General features: G+C 40.7%; 1 protein-coding gene across 6 annotated transcripts in view; it reads left to right on the plus strand.

Moving 5' to 3' along the window:
- atp10d (ATPase phospholipid transporting 10D) overlaps positions 1–19,258 on the plus strand; it is a 319,766-nt gene that overhangs the window by 281,945 nt on the left and 18,563 nt on the right. For all 6 annotated transcript variants that reach the window (XM_078547252.1, XM_078547262.1, XM_078547241.1 and 3 more), the window contains 4 exons: positions 6,112–6,415; positions 12,852–12,928; positions 16,626–16,751; positions 18,586–18,786. In XM_078547252.1, the coding sequence (XP_078403378.1) occupies positions 6,112–6,415; positions 12,852–12,928; positions 16,626–16,751; positions 18,586–18,786 (708 nt within the window). The remainder of the gene's footprint in view (positions 1–6,111; positions 6,416–12,851; positions 12,929–16,625; positions 16,752–18,585; positions 18,787–19,258) is intronic.

The raw sequence follows: 19,258 nt of genomic DNA on the forward strand, positions 1-19,258 counted from the left end.
GGTGGCTGAGTTTGAAAAATGGCATGATTATTTCCAAGCGCAGAGTAGGGCAACCTCTGGTGGTCAGGAGTGAGATGTACTGTGATGCTGCCTCCTAGCTTGCACACTCTTATGGCCGCTTTGAACCGTTATACTTATAAAATATCAGTTCTGCTGTTTAACCATCTCCTGCTTTCCACTCAAGCACTTTTCAGATCATTCTGTTTCTTTTCTTGTGTGTGTATTTTCTTTCTGTTCTTTTTCCTTTCCCTTACTTTTATTCTGTTCCTTTGTAAATGCAATTATCTTTAATATCTTGCAGTTCTGATGAATGACCTGAAACATTGACTTCTCTTTTATCCCCGCTGATGCTACTTGCTGATTGCCACCAGCATTCTCTGTTTGTTTTCCACCTACTGTAGTTTTTTTTATCTTGTTTACTCTCTTCTGTTTCTATATGTTAATGTATTTTATAGAGTTGTAAAGAAAACCTGAGTTAACCATCATTGTAATTTTTTTTTAAAAGGGTTATTTACTAGTAAATAAAATTTATATGATGTACGATAATTAGAATGTCACTCGCTTTAAAATTGAATAGAAGATTTGTTGATTTTCACCTTTAAACATTGCTTTTATTGTTTGTTCTAAAATTATTTCACAATAATGTAAAATATTTAAAGGGAATGTACATTGTATTGAATTTTCCCAAAATCCTAGATGTGATTGGGAGGCATATATCTACACTTATCACTGCCACATGGCCATATCTAGTGATGATTTCCAACAAATTATTAATGAATAGAAGAGATAACGACAACATTACATTTATCAGGGCGCATCATGGTGTGATAGATTGTTGTATTGAAGTATCCTTATGTTGCTATGTGTATATTTTTTTATTTGTTCATTGGATGTGACTATTGCTGGCAAGACCAGTAGTTGTTCCCCATCCCACCTTGCCCTTGAGAAGGTGATGGCGTGTCACCTTCTTAACTGCAGCAGTCCATGTGATGAACATACACCCACAGTGTTATTGGGAAGGGAATTGCAGATTTTTAAACCAGTGACAGTGAAGGAACAACAGTGTAGTTCTGAGTCAGAATAGTGTGTGGCTTGGAGGGGAACTTACACATGACGGTGCAAGCATCTGCTGTCCTTGTTCTTCAAGGTAATAGAGGTTGCAGATTGGAAGGTGCAATTGAAGAAGGTGCTATTGCTGCAGTGCGTCTTGTAGATGATACACGCTGCTGCCTCTATGCACCAGTGATGGAGGGAGTAAATGGTGTTGAGTTTCTTGTATATTGTTGGAGCTGCACTCATTCAGGCAAGTTACTTGTGCCTTGTAGATGGTGGACAGGCTTTGGGCTGTCAGGAGATGAGTTACTTGCTGCAGAATTCCTAGCCTCTGACCTGTTCTTGCACCACAGTATTTATATGGCTAGACCAGTGCAGTTTAGTCAATGGTAACCCCCAGGATGCTGACTGTGGAAGATTCAGTGATGTTGAACATGAAGGGGAGATGGTTAGATTCTCTGTTTTTGGTGATGGTCATTGCCTAGCACTTGTGTGGCACAAATGTCACTTGGTACTTATCAACCTAAACCTCTATGTTACATGCGAGCACAGACTACTTCAGTATCTGAGGAGTTGCAAATGGTACTAAATACTACAATCATCAGCAAACATTCCTGACCTACCATGTGATAGAAGGAAGTTAATTGATGAAACTGAAGATGGTTGGCCCTGGGACACTGCCCTACGATACTGCCTGAGGAACTCCTACAGCGATGTCCTGGGAGTGAGATGATTGGCCTCCAACAGCCATAACCATCTTCCTTTGTGCTAGCATATGTCTCTAAGCAATGGAGAGTTTTCCCCCTAATTCCCATTGACTTCAATTCTGCTAGGGATTTTGATGCAACACTTGGTCAAATCTTGTGTTGGTGTCAAGAGTAATCACTTTCACCTCACCTCTCGAATTCAACTCTTTGTTCAATAATCTCTGGATTATTACTTGAGTCACAAGCAAATTGGTGTGGGGTAAATAAGATTAGGAGTTGAATGTGTGGCTCAAAGATTGCTGTGGGAGAAATGGATTTTGATTCATGGGGCCCTGGCACCATGGGTAAAGTGGGAGCTGTACCATTGGGTCAGTCTTCATCTGAACCATGCTAGAACAAGTGTTCTGGCAAGTTGTATAACTAGAGCGGTAGCGGGGGCTTTAAACAAAATAGTGGGGGCAAGGAATCAGGTGAGGGGAGATGTAATAAATTAGAGAGGACAAGACAAGACGGCAAGGTAGCATTAAGGGTAATAATGATCAGAGGGTGGCAGGAAAGGGTAGAAGCAAATAAGACCAGAGATTGCAAAAATAGTAAAAAGACAGAACTAAAGGATCAGTATTTGATTGTGCGTAGCATTTGTAACAACATGGATGAATTGTCAGCTCAAATAGAAATATGTATGTTATACCTGATGACTATTACAGAGATATGGCAGATGAAGGTTGGGACCTGAACATTCAAGGATACATGACATTTCAGAAGGACAGGAAGCTAGGAAAAGGTGGTGAGGTAGCTCTCTTAATTAAGGATGACATTAGTAAAATGACTATAATAAAAGTGATAACAATAGTGAGAGATTACCTTAGATCAAGATGAAGAATTAATTTGAGTAGAGATAAGAAATAGCAAACATAAGTCACTTGTGGGAGTAATTTGTAGGTCCCCTGTAGGATGAGATATACAGCAAGAAATAATGGGGGCTTGTGAGAACGGTACGGTGATAATCATGGGTGATTTTACTTTATGGGGAGAATTTTCACGTTGGCGTGTGGACACGAGCCCTGCACGCCGATGCATAAAATGATGTGCGGTGACGTCGGGCGTGCGTCCCGACATCACTGCGCATCATTCCGATCTTCCATTCGGCAGGCGCGCGCCAGAGGCGGTTGCGCGCTCGCCGAACTGTCAAAGTCCTGTTCAGGCCATTAGGAGACTAATTTAAATAATTGACAGAGCCGCCTGTCCAACTTTAAGGTTGGTGGGTAGGCGAAGAGCCCAAGCGGCCTACGCGTTTTTCAGGAAACCTCATCCACGGGTGGGATGAAGTTTCCTGAAGGTTTTATTAAATAAATTTAAAAATTTCACACAATTCATAAACATGTCCCAGCTCATGTGACACTGTCACATGAGGGGACATGTAAATAATTTTTAAATTTCTTTATTAGAAATTCTCAACATGTTCTTTATCTCCCTGAGGCAGCTCCGTGCCTCAGGGAGATTTCTGTGCTCTCTTGCGCGAAAGAGCGCAGGCTCCCACTCTCCCTCTTCCCCCCCAACCGCACAGGTTGCACTGAGTGCTACTGGGCGTGCGTCACGCTGGGCAGGCCTTAATTGGCCCACCCAAGTAAAATGGCGGCATGGAGCCAATCGCGGGCGGCGATAGGCTCCACGCCCACCTGCGCCCGCTCCTGACCAGCCCGCCTGACATAGGGAAAATTCTCCCCTATATATAGATTGGATGAATCAGATTGGCATCAGATGATTTCATAAGAGTGTTTTGGGCGCAGTTTCTTGGAGCAGCACATTCTAGGGCCAGTCTGAGAGCAGGCTATTCTAGACCTGGTAATGTGCAATGAGACAGGACTAATTAATGACCTCATAGTAAAGGAGCCTCTAAGTAGCAGTGGTCATAACATGATGGGATTTCTCATGGAGTTTGAGGGAGAGAAGAGTGGGTCTAAAACTAGTGTTTTAAATTTAAATAAGGCAATTATAAGGATATGAAGACAGAATTGACTAAAGTGAACTGTAAAATTAGGTTAAAGGGTAGGTCAGTAGAGATGCAGTGAAGGACTTTTCAAGGAAATATTTCATAACACTCAGCAAAGATACATTCCAGTGAGAAAGACAGACTCTAGGAGAAGGATGCATCATTCACTAAGGAAGTTAAAGATAGTATCACATTGGAAGAAAAAGCATGCAATTCTGTTAGGATTAGTGGCAAGTCAGAAGATTGAACAAAGAACAAAGAAAAGTACAGCACAGGAACAGGCCCTTCGGCCCTCCAAGCCTGCGCCGATCATATTGCCCATCAACTAAAAAATTTTGCACTTCCGGGGTCTGTATCCCTCTATTCCCATCCTATTCATGTATTTGTCAAGCTGTCTCTTAAACACCACTATCGTACCTGCTTCCACCACCTCCTCTGGCAGCGAATTCCAGACACTCACTACCCTCTGCATAAAAAACTTGCCCCGCACATCTCCTCTATAGTTTTCTCCTCTCATCATCTATGTCCCCTAGTAATTGACTCTTCCACCCTGGGAAAAAGCTTCTGACTATCTACTCTGGTCACTGGGCAGAACATAACATTGGGCAAAACATAACATTGGGCAGAGCAAAGAATGACTAACAAATAATGAGGGTGATATTAGAATATGAGAGAAAGCTAGCTAGAAATATAAAACAGATAGTAAGAGTTTCTACAAATATTTAATAAGGAAAAGAGTATTTAAAGTGAGCATTGGCCCTCTAGAGAGTGATTCTGGGGAATTAATAATGGGAAATAAGGAAATGGCAGGTGTATTGAAAAGATATTTTGTGACTGTCTTCACTTTAGGACACACAAATAATATCCTAGAAGTAATTGTAGAACAAGAGATGAAAGGGAAGGAGAAACTTAAAACAATTGCATGGGTACTGAAAAAATTATTAGAACTAAAGGCTGACAATTGATAGACTTCATCCTAGAGTCTTGGCTGCTGAGATAGTAAAAGCATTGGTTTTAATTTTCCAAAATTCCCTAGATTCTGGAAAGGTCTCTTCAGCTTGGAAACTAGCGAATGTAACTCCTCTATTCAAGAAAGGCGGGAGACAGAAAACAGGAAACTACAGGCCAGTTTGCCCAAAATTTGTCATAGGGAAAATGCTAGAAGCTATTATTAAGGAGCTTATAGCAGGGAGGGAAACAGGAAGTAGGAAACAACAGGCCAGTAATCTAAAATCTGCCATGGGGAGAAGACTAGAATCTTTCATTAAGGAAGTTATGCACTTAGAAAATCTTAAAGCAATCAGGCAGAGTCAACATGGTTTTGTGAAAGGGAAATCATATTTGACTAATTTATTCGAGATCTTTGAGGAAGCAAATAGCAATGTGGATAAAGGGAAACATGTAGGTGTGGTGTACTTGGATTTCCAAAAGACATTTGACAAGGTTCCACTTCAAAGGTTACTTCACAAAATAAGAGCTCATGGTGTGGGGGCGGGGTGGTGGTGGGGTAACATATTAGCATGGGTAGAGAATTAGTTAGCTAACAGGAAATAGAGAATGGGCAATTTTCAGTTGGCAAGAGGTAACACATGGAGTACCATAGGGAATCTGTTCTGCAACCTCAACTGTTTACAATCTTTATCAATGGCTTGAATGTATGGTTGTTAAATTTACTGATGACACAATGATAGGTAGGAGAGTAAGTTGTGAAGAAGACGTAAGGATGTAGATAGGTTAAGTGAGTGGGAAAAATCTTGGCAGATGGAGCATTATGTGAGAAAATGTGAACTTGTCCACTTTGGCAGGAAGAATAGAAAAGCAGCATATTTTATTGGCGAGAGATTGTTATAACTGCATAATGGAGGGTTCTGGGTGCCTTGGTACATGAATCATAAAATGTTTATGGGCAGGATTTTTAGGTGAGTCAGCAGGCTCGGGAGCGGCCAGGAACATACCGCCGCCAGTGATCGGCCCCTGACCACGATTTCAATTGACGACCAGCCAGCATGAAACACTGCTGAAATGCTTAGCGCTGCCGGGGTGGGGGCAGGAGGAAGGCAGACACTGACGTAAGTGCAGGCACTGGGGAGCGCGGAATGAAAGCTCCCTGAAGGCAGGGAGCTGTTTCAGGAAGCTAAAGAATTTAAAGGAAATAAATAAAGATTTTAAAATCTGGAAAAAAATGTCCATGCATCAGAATCAGTCACCTGAACATATACATGATGAAAATTCTGTCCATACACATTGATTCTGTCCAGACACATTGATTTTGCATGGCATTCCTATCTAATGTCCTGCTGAGGTCTTTTGTTCCAAAATTTTCAGGACTTTGATGCTCATCTGTTCTTCTCATTACAGGAAGCATGTGAAGACTTGATTAATAAAATTATGGCTGAAATCACAGAACAGACCACTGCTGAAGGGAGCCCTTGTGATGTCAGCATTCTTCCTACCTCTTTATCTGGTGGGGCCAAGCCTCATATTGGTCTGGTGATTGATGGAAAAACTCTAGAATTTGTGCTGCATGAAAGTCTGCAAGATATATTTCTGGAACTTACTAAACAATGCCGTGCAGTTATATGCTGCAGATCGACACCATTGCAGAAGAGCAAGATCGTCCATTTAGTGCGCGATAAGCTGAAAGTCATGACTCTAGCAATAGGTAAATCATTTATCATTAAGTCTTCATTAAGTAACTTTATTATAGTAACTGTTCTTAAAAATATATATAGATGACAACGATATAGCATAATATAACAGGTAACATTTTTTAATGTCTCTGATAAATCATGGGACCATTTTCGTCATTTTTATTCGTTCATGGGTGCGGGTGTCACTGGTTGTGCCAGCATTTACTGCCCATCCCTAATTGCCCTTGTTCAGAGGACAGCTAAGAGGGCCTGGAGACACATGTAGGTCAGACAATGATCTACCCTGAGTCATTTCATTCTGGACACAGCCCATCACCCTCTCGGCTGGTTGGAGTCATACCTAGCACAGGAAGATGGCTGTAGTTGTTGGAGGTCAATCACCTCAGTTCCAGGACATCAGTGTAGGAGTTTCTCAGGATAGTGACCTCGGCCCAACCATCTTCCGTTGTTCCATCAATGACCTTCCTTCCATCATAAGATCAGAAGTAGGGATGTTCGCTGATGATTGCACAATTTTCAGCACCATTCACGACTCCTCAGATACTGAAGCAGTCCATGTCCAAATGCAGCAAGACCTGGACAATATCCAGGCTTGGGCTGACAAGTGGCAGGTAAGATTCATGCCACGTGAGTGCCAGGCAATGACCATCTCCAACAAGAGAGAATCTAACCATCGCCCCTTGACATTCATAGGCATTATCATCACTGAATCCCCCACTTTCAACATTCTGTGGGTTACGATTGACCAGGAACTGAATTGGACTAGCCATATAAATATTGCGGCTACAAGACCAGGTCAGAGGCTAGGAATCCTGCAGCAAGTAACACACTTACTGACTCCCCAAAACCTGTCCACCTTCTACAAGACACAAGTCTGGAGTGTGATGGAATACTCCCCACTTGCCTGGATGAATGCAGCTCCAACAACACTCAAAAAGCTTCACCCCATCCAGGACAAAGCAGCCCACTTGATTGGCATCCTATCCACAAACATTCATTCCCTCCATGACTGGCAGCAGTGCATACCATTTACAAGATACACTGCAGGAATTCACCAAGGCTCCTTGGACAGCATCTTCCAAACCCACAACCACTACCATCTAGAAGGACAAGGGCAGCAGATGCATGGGAACACCACAACCTGCAAGTTCCCCTCCAAGCCACACACCAGCCGTTCCTTCACTGTTGCTGAGTCAAAATCCTGGAACTCCCTCCCTAACAGCACCGTGGGTATACCTACGCTACATGGACTGCAGCGGTTCAAGAAGGCAGCTCACCACCATGTTCTCAAGGGCAATTAGAGATGGGTAACAAATGCTGGCCCAGCGACGTCCACATCCCATGAATGAATTTTTAAAATACTGATGCTAATGACACCTGAGCCTCCACGGGACATTCTGTTGGTCAGCTGGCTGAAGGTCTCTCATTGGGAAATCCACACCTTTGTATTTCCAATACACATATTAGAAAAATTAATTTGGTGTTTTTCTAGCCCCAATCAGTCAGGATTAATCCAAGATGTTCTACTTATGATTTTTCTTATTGCAATACAAGTTGGGTAAAATTAACATCATCTTCAAAGATGTTTACTAAAATATGTGTTTGTATTTTAAGAAATGAATTTAGCAGGGGAGACAGTGACGTAGTGGTAATATTACTGGACTAACAATCCAGAGGCCCAGCCAAATGCTCTGGGAGACATGGTTCAAATCCCACCACGGAAGCTGGTAGATTTTGAATTCAATTAATAAAAATTTAGAATTAAAAGCTAGCCTCAGTAACAGTGACCCTGAAACTATCATCAATTGTCAGTAAAAACCCATCTGGTTCACTAATGCCCTTTAGGGAAAGTAATCTGCTGTCCTTACCTGGCCCACATATGACTCCATACCCAGAACAATGTGGTTAACTCTTAACTGCCCTCAACTCAATGGCAACCAGGGATTGCCAATGACACCCACATCCCATGAAAGAATAATGAAAAAGTAAATAAATAAAATCAATGATATGATTTGATGGAAGCCTTGACCAATTGCTACAAATGTTGACTGACCTGGAAGACTTCTTCATACTTTCCGTCTAAATATGTTTGGATTTAAAGGGCTCTTTGATGGAATCCTGCTTATCATTTACTTTGTTATACAGACATTAAGGAGATGCTAAATGAGACGCTCCAGATTTTATTGGCTTGGCTTGGATTCCTTGCTATTGATATTATTGCAGTTAAACTAATTGCACATTGATTTTCTTTTCTCTTGTTAGTTTTAAAGGAAACTGGTGCCAAATAAAGATATCTTCATTTTCCTTGTGTGTGTGTGCATGTTTTCATGACACATCAAAAGAAATGGGAAGAGACTTTTAGCTTTGATTACAGTTTTGTTTGTACATCTAATTTTGATATTGTCTCCAGAATGATCACTTTTGAATTTTTTTTTAATGAAATGTCCATCTTTAAGATATTCTCACTTAAATCTCCAAGCACTATTCTAAGACAGAGAAGGGTCCACAGGTAGTTTTCTCCCTGGTCACTATCAATCTTATTGCGAAAAGTCATTGACCTGAAACATTAACTGTTTCTCTCTCCACATTTTCGGTTTTTATTTCAGATTCCTGGCACCTGCTATTTTGATTTCGGCCTAACATTTGCTGTGCTAACATTTGCAGGGAGGTGTGCAAAAGCAACTTAATAACTTCTTCTATCCCTTTACCAAGTAGCAACAGCTGGCATCTTTTTCACTGCCTCATAATCAGTCTTATGGTAATAGAACAAAGCTCCTAAATGTCACAGCTGATTCCATGAAATATCTATTGATTCATTCTGAAAAATAAGTTCTGTGCTGAAAAGATTGTGCACTTACTTAAGCTCCTTTTTTGAGTAAATATTTTTACATAAACTTCTACTTGGAGCTCTCCTGAGACACAACCACAGAGCTCCCCTGTGTAATTAAGTAGGGCAAGGAGCAATCTAGAGTAAAATATATTGGAGGAGGGCCAATTTAGGTGGGGTGAGCACTGATCTGCTCCAGGTAAATTGGAATCAGAGATCATCAGACAAAACTGTAGTGGAACAGTGGGCAGCCTTTAAAGAGGAGATGGTTTAGGTACAGCCCAAAGTCAGGTTGTTAGTGCAAGTGAGACCTGGCTAAATATAGAAAGTTCAGAAGGTAAGTGTAAAAGAAAATGAAAGGTAAAGAGAGAGTAAGGGAAGAGACTGGCAGCTAATGTAGAAGATAATCAAAAAGTTTCCATCTGCATAGAAAGAGTACTAAGAGTAGGTGGGGGGCCAATTAGGGACCGAAAAGGAGATCTATGCTTGGAGGTAGAGGGCATGGCTGAGGTACAAAATTAGTATTTTGCATCTGTCTTTACCAAGGAAGAATATACTGCCATAGTCATAGTATGAGAGGAGGTAGCTAAAATACTAGATGGGCTAAATATTGATCACAAGGTGGTATAAGAAAGACTGGCTTGACTTAAAGTTGATAAGTCACCAGGACCAAATGGGATGTATCTGAGGATGCTGAGGGAAGTAAGGGTGAAAATTGCGGAGACATTGGCCAAAATGTTCCTATCCTCCTTAGACAAGTGGTGGTGCCGGAGGACTAGAAAATTTAAAAAAAAGTGTAAGGATAAAACCAGAAACTGTCAGTTTAACCTCAGTGGTGGGATAACTTTTAGAAACAATGATCCAGGATAGAATTAACTGTCCCGTGGACATGTGTGGATTAATTAAGGAAAGCCAGCACAGATTTGATAAAGGCAAATTGTGTTTAACTAACTTGATTGATTTGCTGATGAGTTAACAGACACGCTTGATGAGGGCATTGCATTTGATATGGTGTATGGACTTCCAAAATGTGTTTGATAAAGTGCCATTTAATGGGTTTGCCATCTACCCCCCGTCCCTGGAATTGTTGAACGATGAAGGAACAGAAAGGTAATGGACCAGCTTCTTTTATAATGACAAATTATGATAGCGCTTTGGTAGGAAGAATAAGGAGAGGCAATAAAACAGGGGTTCCCAAACTGCCGGTCACAACCCCTACATTTGGGGTTACAAGGCTCCAAAGCAGCAATTGCGACTGTTGCGTAGAGACTTTGGCAGGACACTCCTGGTATCAGTGATGAGACTCCATTACATGTGTTATGACACAGCCAATGGTAAAGGCTGAGTTGTACAAATCCCAGAGGGAAACCTGAAACAACTGCCATAACACATTTTTGTAATTTGTATATGTCAAGATGCAGGCTTTGAATTCAGTAGTAATAAGACCACGGCACCTCAAGAGGTTTTATATAAAACTAAATTAAACATTTATTAATACAAGAAAGATTGTAAACACATACATATGCCTACAAAATTGCTACTATAATAACTACAAAAATCCCCTAGTTAATCAGACTCTCAGTTACACCCCCATTAAGGCAACAGTAACTCTCATAGATTTAAACAGACACCTGGCAAAGCACACCCTGGACAGTCGCATTCAAAATGGGTCCTTGCAGACAGTAGCTTGAGGCTTACAGGCTGGAGGCTTCTCACACGTGTTGGATCTTAAAATGCCTCTACCTTACAATCTTCTGTCTCCTTTATGCATATGTTTCTCTTTGAATGTAAATTTTCCATTGTATCACTAGACTTTTAACTTTACCTCTTCCAACAATAACATCCTTTCATCCCACCAATTTTATTAGTAAGCTGAGAAAAAAATAAACACTGCTTGGCGTCTTCTAGCTAGGTGTAAGATGTCACCATCAGTTTTGAATGGTTTCTTATAACAAATGCAAATTTAGCTTCTACCCTCCTTACGTTTACCTAATTAACATCTCAAAACTACTATACATCAAAGCACCCAGACTAGCTGGCTTTAATCCAATTCAGACACATACATAGACACAGACCCCACTAGAACTCTTTTTTTAAAAAATTCCATTAACATTATATACATTAATATCTCTTCATGATTCTGAACACACGATCCTTAGCTCTGAGGCTTCATCAAAGTCTTCAACATGGTTGCGGACAAAACTGTTGGCCCCTGCTTAACAACAACTCCCCTTCTCTCTTCGCCCTCTCCCTACCCCCCACCCCCCGCCCAGCTCAACAACTCTCACTTTGGAGTTGCACCAATTTTCAAGCATTAAAATGGGGTCACAGCGGGAAAAACTTTGGGAAGCACTGCATTAGAGGCTACAATTCCAAAGAGGGTGCAGGAACAGAGACACCTGTGCACAAATCATTGAACCTTGCAGGGCAGTTTGAGAATTAGGTTAAAAAGACATATGGCGTTGTGGGTTTTAAAAACAGGGACATAGAATACAAATGGCAGTTATGGGGGACCTTTACACAATATTGGTTTGACTTCAGCTGAAGTATTGTGTCCATTTCTGGGTACCACACTTTAGGGAGGATATGAAGGCATTAGAGTGGGCGCAGAAAAAATTTACAATTATGGTTCCAGGAATGAGTGACTTAAGTTACATGGATAGATTGGAGAAGCTGGGGCTGTTCTCATTTACTCTGAATAGTTGGGATCTGGAATGCACTATCTGGGAGTGTAGTTGAGGCAGATTCAATCGTAGCTTTCAAAAGGAAATTGGATAGACACCTGAAAAGAAAAATTGTAGGACTATGGGGAGAGATTGCGGAGGGTGGGGGCGAGTTGCTCTTGCTGAGAGCTGGCACAGATATGATGGGCCAAATGACCACCACCTGTGCTGTAACTATTCTATCTATGATTCTATTTGTTGTCCAGTGGACCTTTGAAATGGCTGAGAGATGAAGGAACAAAAACAAGATGGACCAGCTTCTTTTGTAATAACCAGTAATTGTATTTTGATCAACAAAATGGTTGTTATTTCATCTGTATGAAACGTTAGAAAATCTGGAAATCTCAAATCGTCTATTGGATTACCACAGTAGTATTCTTTGAAGGCTTTTACTTTATATATAAAGATTTTTACTGTCCTGCATTTGAGCTTAACTGTAATTGTATCCACCACATTTTCCCTCCTGTACTCTTCAGGGCAGGGACTCATGCTGGAGTCTCCTCCAAGAGCATGACAATCCCCTGACTTACCTTAACCTTGACTAATTTTTCATCCCCTTAGGGCCAGTGTCCTACCATTGAAAATGGATCAAACTTCTACCTGATGTGCTTTTGATAGCATTGTGTCGCACCATGCAATATATTGCCTTGTACTTTAATCTTCTGAACAAGAATCATTTCTTTAAGAAAGAAAATTTCTAAACGCAAAATTATCTACAAAATAATTCAGTATGTGAAACACACCTTTATTTTAGATTGTGACATTGTCATGACAAACACTGCCTTTTTCTCCCCTCTCCAAATAAATATATTTGTTTATGGAATAGTGCTTCTTAAACTAACTGGATTTTCTTTTCATCCTTGTTTTAATTAAAACCCATTTTGTTTTTTGATGCAGGTGATGGTGCCAATGATGTTAGTATGATTCAGGTGGCGGATGTTGGAATAGGAATTTCTGGTCAGGAAGGGATGCAGGTAAAGCTACAACAATACATGTCTATATACAGCTGAAAATAAATATGCAAAATGTGCACCAAGGATTCTTCACAGTTTTAGCTTTGCGCTTATTTTAATGATACATGAATATATACATATGTACTCTAATAATGTAACTATGGCACATTGTGAAGTCTACAAGGCATGTTCCACTTAGCTGCTTTGGAAGCTTTGATAATTTTTACCAACAATTAATCCATTAGAATTCATATCTTGCTTGTAAATTTTAAAAATTAATTAAATAACAAAACTTTTAATTTTTTCTCAAATATTTGACTATATTTTGCCACACTAAAATTGCACACTCAATGTATTAATGCTTTTGAGTTATGTTTGTAATATTTGGACTATAACTTTAATTATAATCACTTTCACACCATTTGCAAAGAGCAGTATTATGCAGTTCTTACCAGCTAGAGGTCAACAATCCAAATGCTGCAGAAGGGAATTTCTGCCTGTTCTTTTTGCCTTTCTTCTGCAAACATAGAGGGCAGGATACTTCCCAGCACATGTAAATTTGAATGTTGATCAAGACAAAGCTTCAAATGTCAACCTTCTTACTGTAAACCATTATAGGTCATAGTCAAGCAAACATATGTTATACATACTGCTATAATCACAGTAGAGACCAGCAACATTTTTTTTTTAAATCCGAAAACCCAGGTTTTTTTTCTTAGAGTCATAGAGGTCTGCAGCACAGAAAAAGGCCCTTCGGCCCATCGAGTCTGCGCCGGTCAAACAAGTACCTAACTATTCTAATCCCATTTTCCAGCACTAGGCCCATAGCCTTGTATGCCATGGCATCGCAAGTGCACATCCAAGTAATTCTTAAATGTTATGAGGGTTTCTGCCTCTACCACCCTTTCAGGCAATGAGTTCCAGATTCCCTACACTCTCTGGGTGAAAAAATTCTTCCTCACATCCCCTCCTAAACCTCCTGCCCCTTACCTTAAATCTACGCCCCCTGGTTATTGATCCCTCCATCGAGGGGAAATGTTCCTTCCTGTCTACCCTATCTAAGCCCCTCATAATTTTATACATCTCAATCATGTCCCCCCTCAATCTCCTCTGCTCCAGGGAAAATAACCCCAGTCTATCTAATCTCTCCTCATAACTAAAACTCTCCAGCTCAGGCAACATCCTGGTAAATCTCCTCTGCACTCTCTCTAGTGCAATCACATCCTTCCTATAATGTGGATTCCAGAACTGCACGCAATACTCTAGCTGTAGCTTAACCAGCATTTTATACAGTTCCACATAACCTCCCTGCTCTTATATTCTATGCCTCAGTTAATAAAGGCGAGTATCCCATATGCTTCTTAACCACCTTATCCACCTGTCCCGCTACCTTAAGGGACCGGTAGACATGCACACCAAGGACCCTCTGATCCCTGGTACTTCCCAGGGCCCTACCATTCATCGTGTATTCCCGTGCCTTGTTTGTCCTGCCCAAGTGCGTCACCTCACACTTATCCAGATTAAATTCCCTTTGCTACTGATCGGCCCATCTATATCCTCCTGTAATCTAAGGCTATCCTCTTCACTATTTACCACCCCACCAATTTTCGTGTCATCCGTGAACTTACGGATCAACCCTCCTACATTCAAGTCCAAATCGTTCATATATACCACAAACAGCAAGGGATCCAACACCGATCCCTGTGGAACCCCACTGGACACAGGCATTCAGTCACAAAAACACCCCTCAACCATCACCCTCTGCTTCCTGTCACTCAGCCAATTTTGGATCCAATTTGCCAAATTGCCTTGGATCCCATGGGCTCTTACCATCATTATCAGTCTCCCATGTGGCACCTTATCAAAAGCCTTGCTGAAGTCCAAGTAGACTACTTCAAATGCATTGCCCTCATCTACACACCTGGTCAGCTCTTCGAAAAATTCAATCAAATTGGTCAGATATGACCTCCCCTAACAAAACCATGCTGACTGTCCTTGATTAATCCCTGCCTCTCCAAGTGTAGATTAATTCTGTCCCTCAGAATTGTTATTTAGTAAAAGAATGAAATGAAAAGGTTCATGGATTAAATCAAAAGAATTTTACTGACCAAAAACCAAAGAACATGAATACTACTAACTACATTCTACTTTAAATAGCCAGTTACCTTAAAGGTATTAAAAGTACAATGAACTCAGCTACTTATAATCTACACCGACCTTCACTCCACTCTCCTCCCTGCATTTGATGTAGACCACCAATAAGCTCATGTCAGATACCAAAATTTGGATGATTAACCGCTTGGTCTGAATACTGTTTCAACAATTCATATAAGGGTTGAGATTTCTTGGCCCACCCACTTACTGCTGGCAAGGCTGTCCTTTCAAACCTTCTCCAATGGCCTATGGTTATAAACTCCCCATTTAAAACAGGCGTCTCTAGCGCTTTAAGCATAGCCATCTTGGATCAGAACTCTCCTGGTTCTCTCTCTCTCTCTCTCTTTTCAGGTATCATGCCCTAATAGAGCATTGGCAACCATGGACTTCCATGTGTTGGGCTATGGTTATGCTTGACAAGGTACTACAGTGGTTTGCCGTTGCCTTCTGTAGGTCCTGGCTGACCAAAAGACTGTTCTACTCTTACCCCTGCCATAGACATATTGGAAGGATTTGCAGATTGATAATCAATCTGTTTGGCCATCTTCCATGGCCATCAAGTCCCAGAGTGCGACTTGAACCCAGAGCTTCTGACACAGAAGTTGGGGTGCTATCTCTGTGCCACAAGACCTCCTCTCCTGGTTCTCCAATTGGCCTACAATTATAAACTCCCCATTCAAAACAGGCATCTCTAATATTCTAATGGTTCTAATATTCTTTAATTCTGGAGTTTTGCATCTAAATCTCTCTCTTTCCCCCAGCTTGGTCTATGTCAGAAGTTCAAGTCACTGTTAGGAGTCCTTCAGTTACCAAGAGTTTTAAACTCTTTTAGCCAATACAAAAAATCAACTGAACTCAGTTTCTTTATTCTTTCATGGGATGTAGGCGTTGCTGGCGAGGCCATTATTTGTTGCCCATTTTTACTTGCCCTTTGGCATTCTAGGCCATTTCAGAGGGCAGTTAAGAGTCAACCACATTGGTGTGGAATAACATGTTGGCCAGACTTAGTGAATCAGATAGGTTTTTATAACAATCGATGTTTCGTGGTCACTATTACCGATACTAGCTTTATATTCCAGTTTTATTAATTGCATTTAAATTCCACCAGCTGCTGTTGTGGGATTTGAAACCGTGTACCCAGAGCATTAGCCTGGGTCTCTGGATTACTAGTCCAGTGCCCTTACTGATATGCCACTTCTACTACATCTCAGAGAGAGATGTTTTATCTTCTGTTGCCTGCTTGTTCTTCAACCTAAAAGTAAATATCTTGAACACAGAAGCACCCCCAGAACTCTACTCAGCCTATAATTAACTTGTTGACTCCTTTTTCCTTTGTTTGTCCCAGGCAACTTGGTCACATGATAATTTACTGGCCAACAGCTGCTTTTTCTTTTACCAGAAATCAGATCCTAGAGAAATCTAGTTCTTAAAAGGACCATCATCCCAAAACATAATAGAGGCTTTTTTCCCCCCCATAAGCATATGGGTCATCACAATACTTAGGAGTTTCTCCCGTGTTTATTGACTGAACACATAAATATTTTTATCATTAATTGTTTTACAGGCAGTAATGTCCAGTGACTTTGCAATTTCTCGATTTAAGCATTTAAAGAAATTGCTGCTTGTCCACGGCCACTGGTGCTACACCCGGCTTGCCAATATGATACTTTATTTCTTCTATAAGAATGTGGTAAGTGTTATTGGCTGAGTTGCCAAAATACTGGTTGATTTAATGTTTTTGTCTAATTAAATAGAAAATAGACATAGGATGCAATCTTCAATTAGATATTGTACTATCAATAGTACAATAGTTACTCCATAACTGGGAAAGCTAGTAATGTACAGGACAAACACTGAAAAAGTTACTCATGTCTGTCACCAAACACTAAATAATCAAAATAAGATGGGCCTTAGGATCAGTCAATTGTTCAGCCAAGAGTGGTTTTTCTTTGTGGAGTACCTTAGGGCATATTTCATCTGTTAAAATAATTTTCATAATATAATATACGCACACACACACATATATATATGTATTATATATGTGCAAGTTTTTAATTTATCCATTTTGGTAATTCTTATGCTTCTTTCATTTTGATTAACTTTCCATTGCCCCTTGACTTTGCAATGTCCCTGACTGTGGACAGGAAGATGATCTCATTTTAGACCTTTACCATTGTATCTCAGTGGACGTGTGTCTGGTTTGATGATCCTTTATGACTATTTCCTATGATACAAACATCACCTCTCTGTTCATAGCTTCCTGAGCTAGCTTTGGTGAGATTGGGAAAATTCTACATGAATAATGATGGTGCAGCAAGTGATCCACTCGTCTCAACATTACTAGTTTGTTATCTGTTGAAGTTTTGTTACAAACCAGCTCTCAGCTACTTTTTTGCAATTCCAAATGTCCTGCTTTGTAGCAATACAATTTACTTTTTTCCTACAAGTAACATAGATGTTTGACTTCATGCCTGAAAAATGAGCACCCTCAGCTCCTTCAGTAACATATATCAGTTTTCTTCGTGCTCTCTTTCGAGATGATTGATTTGCTTTATGTTTTATCTGTTGTTATTTAACCTTTTTTCTTAAAAAGTATCATTTGTAGTTGTATTTTGGATTGAGTTCAGCAGTCTTCTCTAGATTAACAGGTGGTTTTAATAAACCTGTGGTTTCCACTTACTGAAAACAATAGTACAATTGACAGTCAGAATCCATGGACTGATTTTGCACTCCCCCAATGGCAGGTTTGAAAGCTGGGGGTTGGGGGGGTGCGGGGGGGCATGTAAAACCCAGCAGATAGCCTGCGCTCCACCTCCCCCTGCCCCCAATGCAATTTTACCGGTGATGGTTGTGGCAACGGGTGTCTCGCCCACCAGTGGCCAATGGAGGCCCACATGGAGTGGTGAGCCCAACTGGTTTTCCTGTGTGGGCTGATGGCGGGCAGGGGTCCCTCCTTAATGGGCCATCTGGGCCAATCAGATGGACTCCCTCTCAAGGTGTGTTACCTACCCCCACCATCCCCCAGGTTCGCCTTGCCCCTCAATGGTAGTGGCCAGTTCCAAAAGCAGAGCTTCCTGTTCTTGAGGGGCAGAAATGCTGCCTCAAGTCTATTAATAGCCAATCACTGGTAAATGGCTGCGTGGATAGCTGATCTTTTGGGCAGGCTCCTGCTCAACCTTTTAGTTGGGGCAGGGTACCACAGCACCCTAATTTTGTGTTAATTTCAAAAGCTGTAGTATGAAATGCAGCTAGATGAAAAAAGTTGAGATCCTTCAAAAATAAAGTGAACTTTGCTGTATCTGGTGCCATTTATTTTGAAATAAAAACAGAAAACACTGGAAAAACTCAGCAGAGATCTGAAGAAGTCATACAGAATGGAAACATTAACTCTGTTTCTCTCTCCACAGATGCTGCTAGACCTGCTGAGCTTTTCCTGCATTTTCTGTTTTTGTTTCAGATTTCCAGCATCTGCGGTATTTTGCTTTTATGCCGCTTATTTTGATATTGACATACTTCTTTTCTAGGCTTATGTGAATCTCCTGTTCTGGTACCAGTTGTTCTGTGGATTCTCTGGTACATCGATGATTGATTATTGGATTCTCATCTTCTTCAACCTCATCTTCACATCTGTTCCACCAATTATCTATGGCATCCTGGATAAAGATGTTTCTGCAGAGACTCTCCTCCAACTACCAGAACTTTACAGTAATGGGCAACATTCTCAGGTATGAATGTTTAATAGTATTGTATGAACACTTGGTTTCTTTACCTTGAATAGTGATTAACCTTTCTGAGAATGTTGTCCTCAATCTATTAGATTTATTCACGTGAGGCTCAACTTTACTGAAAGCACTTAACCATTTAAAATTGATTCATACATAAAAACAGAGGGAATCCTGAGGCATCCTTTTTTTATTCTTTCATAGCATGTGAGGGTTATTGGCAAGTCTCATTGTTGTTCATTTCTAATTGCTCTTGAAAAGGGCAATCTCTGTATAAAGTGGTGGTCAGACTCCATTTGAAGTGCTACGTACCATTCTGGTCACGTAAATCAGTGGAGGAAAACTGGGGAACATACTTAATGAATAGTGTCAAACCACTCAAAAAGGTGAAAGATTCAACTCTGACCTAGTAGACCCATGCAGAACAGCAATTTACAAAGCAAATAGAATGATGAATGATACTGCCCCAATAGTA

The sequence above is a fragment of the Cetorhinus maximus genome, chromosome 1 (assembly GCF_964194155.1).
Source record: "Cetorhinus maximus chromosome 1, sCetMax3.hap1.1, whole genome shotgun sequence".
In the NCBI taxonomy this organism is placed as follows: domain Eukaryota; kingdom Metazoa; phylum Chordata; class Chondrichthyes; order Lamniformes; family Cetorhinidae; genus Cetorhinus; species Cetorhinus maximus.